General features: G+C 34.2%; 1 protein-coding gene across 1 annotated transcript; it reads left to right on the top strand.

Moving 5' to 3' along the window:
• Positions 1 to 6: 6 nt before the first annotated feature.
• LOC117215170 lies at positions 7 to 8,670 on the top strand. The gene is made up of 4 exons (XM_033461580.1): positions 7 to 185; positions 1,277 to 1,425; positions 7,094 to 7,344; positions 8,525 to 8,670. The coding sequence occupies exons 1-3, from the start codon at positions 95 to 97 to the stop codon at positions 7,232 to 7,234; spliced, it is 381 nt and encodes a 126-aa protein (XP_033317471.1). The 5' UTR covers positions 7 to 94; the 3' UTR covers positions 7,235 to 7,344; positions 8,525 to 8,670.
• The last annotated feature ends 1,088 nt before the right edge of the window (positions 8,671 to 9,758 follow it).

The raw sequence follows: 9,758 nt of genomic DNA on the forward strand, positions 1-9,758 counted from the left end.
CTACACGGTGGTTGTTGAAATAGCCGCTTCTCATCTATTTTCCGCAGCGCGGACATCATCCTTTGATCCCTTACGACTAACAAAGTTTTCAAAGATGTACGGCAGTTTGAGATTCTACTTGAAAATGATCATGATTGCGGTCTGTGTACCGCCTGCCCTTCTTTTTGTTCTTCCGTTAAAGACTGGTAAGTTGATACTGATTAATTATGCGATCGAAATCCTATATAATGGCTACAAAAAATATTTGCATCATTATTCTCGTTTCCTAATGAATCGCTGTTTTAATCAAGTTTTATATTGCATCAAATTTCTGTAGTTACACGAAAGTACTAAATTATAGAAAACTTGATATACACGGATTTAATTAATTGATAAATTAGTCGATATATAGGCATTATTATTTATTATATTATATATTATAGGCATTATATATTAGTAATGTATATATACACTTTTGAATTTTAGCCTTCTATTATTCTTATATCCTTTAAACGTCATTTCAAGCTACAAGCGACTTTAACTCAAATAGCTCGATTTCAAGTTCTAACGTATACTGTAAAGCACACTTGCGAAGTGAAACAGTAAACACGATATGAAAACTCTCTCCCCAGTAAGAAATCGAATATCCAATTTCAATCGTGCTTCATCGATAAAGCATCAATGCTACGTAGAAGCATCGTGGCAGCCGCAATGCGGATCCGTTGATCAAATTTCCTGGCACGATCGTTTTCGTAACGCTATTAGCCGTTTCAGTATCAGGGATGTTTCAAAAATCCGTATCGGATTGTACCATGAAGCGCAATAGCGCTTCGTTTATTTATTTACGAGAAGTGCCGATCAACTCGATTGCACTGCTCTTTTTTTTTTGTCGAAACATACCTTTCAACGCGTTCACGCTTCACTTCATCAGCTATATCAGAAACGTTACACTAAAGAGTCAAAAGGTTGCCAAATATTCGTGCTTTACCTTTTGTTTGTGTGACGTTCTGTAATTGGTTTTCCAATTCAAGAGGTAATTTATACATTAGTTTTTTCTTTATTTGGTTTACGATTATTTGAAAGAAAAGTAATTACGAGAGGAAACTCTGATAGACTAGCGACAAGCTACGTTCGGAACCGAGCGCGCTGTGAATTGACAATCGTAACCAAACATCGCGACACAGTTCACCACACTATGCGTACAGCATGATCACGCTGAGTGGCGTTGAAACGGTTAACGTAACTGCGCGTACGACCGTCGAATGGCAAAGATATTCAAGCTGAGAATCGTTTTCAGATGCTATAAACAACCGCTGTGCTGACTTTCAAGGAGAAACCATTCGACATGATCTTACGTTTGAGCCGGGGCCTTCGGTTTGCAGTTTCTGCGTCTGCTACAATTCGAGGCTGAAGTGGTGCATATCGATCGTATGCAACCCGCCCGTAGTGAGTATATGCTCATTACTTAAACACTTAACACAACCAGAGAGAAACTAAAGCACACCGTTAATGCGAATAGGGTACACAGCGATTCATCTAACTTGCCTTGAATTACTTTTACAAAGAGAAACATGGACAGGAATAATTCTTTGTTACGAGTCGTTTAATTTATTCGTTCGTTAGAACGATTGGTCTGACAAATTCAAAGTCTTGTTCCGTATAAATATTTTTAAACAAGCACGTCATAAGCTTTGTATATTTTTTTTATCGCAACGAAACTGTTCAGAGAAATGTTGAAATTATTAATTACAAAAGAAGACATTTACGTTGTAAAAATGTTAGCGAAAACATTTGTGAAAAAGTTACTTTGTTATAAATTCTACAAAAGGAAATATTGAAAATCACGCCCCATTTATTCAGTTGCACGTATGAAAAGTATTTTGCATTCGCGCAAAAAAATCCCTTAAGGATACATATTTTATAATAATTGGAGTGTCAAAGTTATTACGCGGATTGGCGTACCTTAACCACGTGCCTTTTAATGAAACTAGGTTATTCATTTGTTATTCGTTCCTAACTTTCAACTTTATGATTTTTGCGGAATAAAATTTTATATTCCGGTTCAGTTTATAAATGATTCATTTTGAATTGAATAAAATTAGAGTTACAGCAGTGTAATTTAACAAAGAACAAATAATCATTTGTACTTTATTAAAATGTTCTTTTAGCGTCTCGTTTTAATATTTCTCTAATAATATTTTGTTAACCGTTATATTTAAATGAAGGTTTTCAAAGCAGAGACGTACTTTAACGTAGGAAATGGACGTACATTTATAATGAGAATTCAGAAGCAAAAATATTTCATACAAAAATAAATATTCCCCATGTGTAAATAGCTACGTTATGACTTTTATATGTATCTAACGTTTTTCCATGCAAGGTAACGTATATTTGCTTCTTCGCTTCTTCGCTTCTGAGTAGTAAAACCTGGCATTCATGCGGCTGATAGGTAGTTACGCGCTGACAACGAAAAACATAAAATGAATAAAAAACATGAGCCATCCTATAAAAAAAATAAAGCTGCTTTTATCTTTCATTACATATTCGTCAGAATATTGTTAATAAATATTTAAGTTCAGATTTCAGCTTAAATAAATGCATAGGATTGGACATTTATTTATATATGTATCTGCGAACGCTTTTTGACATAAAATTTTTATAACGACTAAAATCACATATTCCGATATTAAATTAATTTGATGAGAATAAAAACTGAATTTTTTAAACGAGATTTTGTATGAAGTTACATTTATTGGGAAAAATTCATTCTTTTATAATATGATAAAACGAGACTCATAGTCTGTATAAATCATTTCATGGAATATTATGTGTATGTACATGTGTTCTACGCTTTTATGATAAAAATGCTAAATGAACATAACGATCAAATGCATCGACAAATGCATTGAACATATCGATTGTTATTTTGAAAAATTGATTATCTTTTATTTGTTTCGAACTACAAATTGATCGAGACATTCGTGTTTGCTAAATTGCGAATTTAACGCAATGAAGTCGTCTGAATCCCTTGCGAGCATGTAAATATAGCGTCGAATTAACAGGTCAATTACTTGAGGTTGGAACTGAAAGAAAGAGAAAGATGGAGGAGGTCTTGCCTTTGAATGCTGGACACTTCTAAAGCCCACAGTTCGCTGAAATTGCCAGAGAATTCAATTAAATGGCAAATTAAACCATTGAACTGAATCTGTTTCCAATCGTGAGCTTGGAGGTTCTACCCTTTGAATTTTTAAACCAGTCAACCTTCTTTTGTACGTATGGTAACGAATATAATTCATAAACTAATGAAGTGTGTAATTCAATTGAAAGCTCTTTTCACTGAATTCAGTTTAGATTAAGAAAAATGATATAATAACGAAATTATCAATTTACAATTTATAGAGCGTATACTTTATTCGAAAGTGAAGTTTATTACTGCAAATATTAGTTGGCTATTTATAGCCTGTTTGAAAAGGTGATTTAATTTCGATTGATTTTCGATAAGTTTTTGTTGGTTTACTCAGGTTAATTAATCTCCAATAAAATAGAAATACCAATCCGGTAGTATAATTGCTTTCTTGCTTATTACTTTTTACTAATTAGCGATGCACGATTCCAGACCAGTAAATATTTTTCCATCGGGAGAAGTCAGGTCGAGAGATGCAAGATTTATACGCTCGTTCTGTCAGTTATCCCAGTGTCTGTTACGCGATAGAAAATGAACGAACTGAATAATAAATGCATTATCGGCATGAAGATTGCTTGATGTAGGCCACCGCTTTTTTTCTATCCTTCCGATACCATTTTTCTTTACTTTTTTTTTTTTTTTTTTGCGAAACACTTTGCTAGTCGTGAGAAGCAGCAATTCCCTTCTGCGAATCAATTACGGTTCACGAGAAATTGTATTATAGCCTGGAACGTATTCAAATTATCTTCAATTATTCTCGGCTGTTTCCATTTCCATTCGTCTCTTGCGTAAGTACTCGTTTGATGTACGTACATCGTGAGACAATAATCGTTAACACCTTTAATGTCTTCAGTATTATAGAATAAGACGCGAAAATACGTTGAAACCTGACTTTTAGATTCGCGAGACTCTATAAGGCTTCGAAAGTCTCTTGTTTCAGGCCGAATAAAAAATTGTAGATGAAGAATTACATTGCGAGGTCTGTTAAGGAAAATTTTAAATCGTATCGTTGTAATAGGATTATTTCAGCGAGGGAAATTACGTGTTGCGTGCGAAGCCACGAGCTTTCTTTCAGGCTAATATATATAATTGTCCTATCGAACTTTCCATCTAAACCGTTGCGCTCACACGTGGATTTTGCATTTCAATTTTCTTACTTACAGTCCAGTCCAGTGAGACCAAGTTAAATTTTTCAGCCCTCCGAGGTAGAATATGTTTTATAGAGAGACGTACAACGCCATGAAAGGGAGACAGATCAATAAATTGGGTTATCTTTAAATTACTGACAATCATTTCATCGACGCGGTTTCACCGACACCGAGTCCCCCGGCAACGTCTGTCAAAGCTTATTTACCGATACACTGAACCACAATCATTTTACCGACCTCTTCCTTTGCTGACAGTTATTATACTCGCTGTCATATGTTATCGTTGATTATACATCTTTATTTACAAATTCGTTCCTGTGTATAACGAAACAAAGGAAGAAACGAAAATGATACGTTTCATGACGCATTGTTAAATTATTAATTAACGAGAGTTACATATCTACATGAATGCTTTGAAATGTCAGTTATAATTCATGAAAATGGATACAAGCCATTTTACTATACATAAATATAGGAATATAAGATGCTAAGTAATCTTCCTAAGTAATCTCCTCCAGCTTTTTCTAGTTTGATCAATAATTATTAGTACATGTTAGGAAAATAAATAGAATTTTTGTTCTCAAGCGAGGTATAATTTAAATTTTGTATGTACACAAAAATGTTAAATTAATAATGATTATAATAATCAATAAACTATGATTACAGAGGATGGGTTTTTTGATAAAATGACATTCTGACAAATATATATAGATCGATATATATATAGATATAGATAGACAAATATATAGACTCTTACAACAGTAGTTATTGTATCAATTCCGTTCTTCAGAAGCTTCATTTGTGAAAAGACAATTCGCCAGAATATGGATTCACTGTAGTTATAGCTATAGGATTTCAATCTAGTTGACAGACTTGCTTTACGTAGAGAATATCTGTCTCTTGTTCTACCTTATCGCGATTCTCTCCTCATCTTATACGCTTTGTCGAGCAAAGTAATATTGGCATATATCTCGGCTCTGGTTACAATCATTAGTTTCCGCCTAAACGGTTAGAATCACATAGCTCGCGCTCTACTCTCGTTTATTCACCATTCAGGCCATATGGTCGCATGCGACGAGTTTTATGTTAATTCCGACCGATTACAATACCTTTCTTTCGTTTACAAGGAACGACGAGACTGGCAGTTGCGTGATTTGCAATGCAAAAGCCGCGATATCTGCACGATAACCTAACCTCAACCGATTTTGTTGTACTATTCTTATGTGGACTTCGTTTGTACCACTTTCGTAACAAAAATAGAATACGTAGAACACAGCATTCCGTTATGCGATATTGTCGACTCCTAACATCCGAAAAATCAGAGATAATTTTTTTCCCTACAGTTGTACATTTGTGTGAAAAATTACGAACGTAAAGTTGTTTGGTGCATGCACAGTCCTCCCCTACCCTGCATTTGCGTGGACATGCTAGAAAGATTCACTTTTCCACGGTGAAACTGTATGTATTATAATTTCATTTTTACAAAGGTCGAACATCCTACTATGCATAAATTTAATATTAATATAAGCAGGTTTCCTGTTAAGTATTACATCTGACGTATAAGCACACGTGTGTACGAGCCTTGGTTTTAAATGTCTTATAGTAGACACCGAAAAGATTATTCAGTTGGATATCTGACTCAACATCAATATTTTACTAGGAGATAACATGTTAAGAACACGTTGGTGGATGGCATGGGAGATGATGAATGAAGACATACTTCTGTGAGATACATAAAATAGTAGTCAGAACGTATTTTGGCGCTTGGGGACAGCAACAGCTGGTGATACTGTCATACACCTCCATTTATAAACTTTCGAAAATCGATGTGACCTTCAAACTTTAGTGTATTCTGTTTCACAGCACAAAATGTTTCCGAAACGTACGTTTATTGTTACAATGAACTTGACTAATGGCTCTGAAATACTATCCTTGAAAAAACAATGGGGGAATTGGAGCAAAAAAAAGAAGGAAATAAACAAAGACCTTGTTGGTTCGTAAAAATAAAATATGCTACAGGAAAAACTTTTTCCAACTGATTGAGATGCGACAAGCTTTAAAAGCTATGACGCGAATCGAGCGTTTGTCTACAAGAGCGCATTTTCGGTGGATATATAGATATACATGTATATGTGACGAAATATACTAAAGCAATATTGACCCTTTGTCGCTGAAAGTATCAAACTACAAAACTTCCTTTCAAATTTTCAGAATAAGGAAATCAGGATCATGATAAATAATTGGAACATAATTAAAAATAATATATCTTCTCTATAAGATAATGAATACATTGGTTCATTTAATTTTTATGGATATTCAAACGCTTCTGTGAAATAAAACGTCAAGATTATAGAGTATAAAATTCATAGCTATGAAATAACTAAAACTCTGATGTATTATTAAAAATATACGTTAGGTTCTATGTAGTGATACATACAAAGATTACATGTACAAACCCATAATTAACACAATGCTACCGCAACCATTCTGCAATCTACCTTGCCCAAAACACTCTTCCAGTCACCTCCAAACTCTTCAATTCTCTCCACCTAACCACCCACAAACCATTCACAAACATGCAATTCTCGACAGAAGAAGAACTTGTCGTCAGTTGTCCTTAACATCTCGTTCATTCATTTGGTCCCTATCCCCCTATTTCCTCCCACTGCGATGATCGCATTACATTTTTCCACGTCTCTATTCTATTCTCTGGATGACCTGAATTCTCGAGCAGTCGAGTGACGATTGATCTGTACAATTGATCGATTTCTGTTTACTACAGCCATGCAGGAAATTTCGTCTTGGAAAGCGATGTTGTGATTTCGAATGCTTGGACCATGTAAAAAACATTACCGGAACCGGTGAAATTTATGTCCTTGAGGATGAGAAATCCTCCAGCTCCTCGACTCACCAACAAACGTGATGAGCTCAATGGTGCTGTTGCGGCTATTTTAATTTTTCAACAAGGATCCAGATGGCGCCGTGGACGAAATTCAATCATTATAAACGTCAACGATCAACATCAGCCATCAGGTAATTTCATATTAGTGACTTATTTCTTCTGTGTTATTTCTTCTAATTTTATTGTTAGTTCTTCCATTTGTATTCCAAAAGATTGAACTCTTTTTACGTGCGTGTGTGTTTTTCTTTTTTTTGTAACTCGTCGAGTTGCAATTCTAATTTTTGCACTTCCTCCTTCATGTCCTCTATGTGCTTCTCGAACTCTTGTGTCGTCCTGTCTTTGTCGGAACATTCTACTTGAAGATCAGCGAGTTGATGCTCGGGATCGTAATTCAATTTTTGGTCATTTTATTGCTGTCATTTTATCAACTTCTTTCTTCTTCTTTCTTTTTTTTTTTTGAACTTAAAATCTTGATTTAAGGTTTGTGTTTCACTATATGATTTATTATTATTAACTAGTTCAACATTATTTTCAGTAGATTTTTTTTCGCGTGATTTTTATACTTATTTAAATAGTTTAACATGAGCAAATGCATCGTACGTCAGATATACCATTTTTAATAAATTGTCGCCTTTACAACTCGAGTTACCTCTGAACGGGTCGCATGATTGATCAGTAAGCCATGAGTAATTATGCAAATTCAGTATTTTTTTCATCTATCTATCTGAATATTATAACAAAGACTTTACATTGAATATTTTATTAAAATTGTAAGTTTTTCATAAACGCTTCAAAATCCACAGTCTATTGATCAACTCCTCTATCCTTTCTCTTTCTCCTCACTAAAATAGATAAATTCCTAATGTAGTTTGTGGATAATATATTTTTTTTTTTTCTAAAGCAAATCACATTTATCATCTGATATATTTTTTGAAATAATTTCTGTCTGTACATTTTCTTCTTTTCCCTTACTCCTCTTTCTCTTTCTAATGAATTCTTTTTATTCCGTAAAATAGTTTTTGTATATTCAATTTTGTTAAGTGCAATCCTTATTTCTGATAACTTACTTTTATTAGATAATTCTTGTGAATCTTCTACTACATCTTCCATATCATTTTGAGTGCGGCTTCTACCTTCAGTAAATTTAATATCTTGAACCGTATCATTAATTTCAATAGCTCTTTCGGTATCAAGTAAATCGCACTTATTATTTAATATACCTTTTGAATTGACTTCTGTCTCTGTAGTTTCTTCTTTTGTATCTTCTTCGAGTTTTCTTCGTTCTTCTAATCCACCCTTCTCATTTTCTAGGATCTTCCTTGTTGTTACGCCGCCTAAAACATCTGCACGCCAGCCCGCGCCAGCTCGCGCCACCGGACAACAACCAGCCTGCGTAACGTCACTTCGACCCTCAATAAACCTAAGGACCCACCATATCGGAATATATTAAAGGTGTAATTTTGTCCGATTAATTATAATTTATTAATAATGGATTGAAAATACAGATATTAGTTAGACAGAGAAACGATGTTTGATTAACAGGAAAACTAAATGCAACGCTCGTATTTACATCAAATAACTTGACAACTATTTGGTAACTCTCTCTCTCTCTCACTAGCAACTCTAACACTCGACAACACTCGCAACTCAATTCTAACGACTCTATGCTTCGACGTCTCGATCAACTCTGAACCTCGCCAATGCATTCCTGCTCGGTCCTGCACACACACACACACACACACACTTTTCGGCTCACATACTCTGGCCTCTCGATTGCCACTCCTTGAAATATGAAACCGTACTTCTGTTTTGACGCTGCTTATCTTTTCTCGCGTCGCTGTTACTAGGCGCTCTTGGATGTAAACAAACCACAAAAAGACGGCGTACACGGTGTTTTCTAATTTCAGCTGATCTCCAATCAAAGTTATTCTACGATATTACATTATCGTATAATAATAAGCTTTTAATCGTTTAATAATAACTCGTCAAGTAGAAATTCCACACGAAGCATTGTGAAGAATAATACTTGAAGAAGATCTATGTTCTTACGAGATTGGCTGTGTACAAGAACTTTGTTGGATAGATTGTATCGTTTGACGAAAATTTTATTGTTGAAAGTTAAGAAAGTTGGAAAGAAAACCCACGCTGTCTCGAAGATGTCTTGTTTTTCAGATGCTGTAAATTGACAAATAACTAGATATTAGTATTGACATTATTTGATGTCATATCTGACCTTAATGTATAAATAAAATCAATCTAGGAATTAATGAAATTTCAAACATTTTTTCTAAGAAAACAGAAGTTTTGTTCCTCCTAATGAGTATCACATGATGCAATAGAAAAATAATTTGACATTGAAAATCGTGTCAAGATGAATTTCGAAGCTATAAAATCGTCTTAAAAAAACGCTGTGATAAAAAATTTTTTGACACCTTGTACAAAGGTGTATATCAACGTAACTGTACCTGTATGTCTATATTCGAGATTATTTATCTATTCAAGATAGCAAAGTAAAAATACTATATAGAGGATTTAATTAATGTGT

This window comes from Bombus bifarius, unplaced genomic scaffold, assembly GCF_011952205.1.
Source record: "Bombus bifarius isolate JDL3187 unplaced genomic scaffold, Bbif_JDL3187 scf7180000009428_frag, whole genome shotgun sequence".
Taxonomy (NCBI): domain Eukaryota; kingdom Metazoa; phylum Arthropoda; class Insecta; order Hymenoptera; family Apidae; genus Bombus; species Bombus bifarius.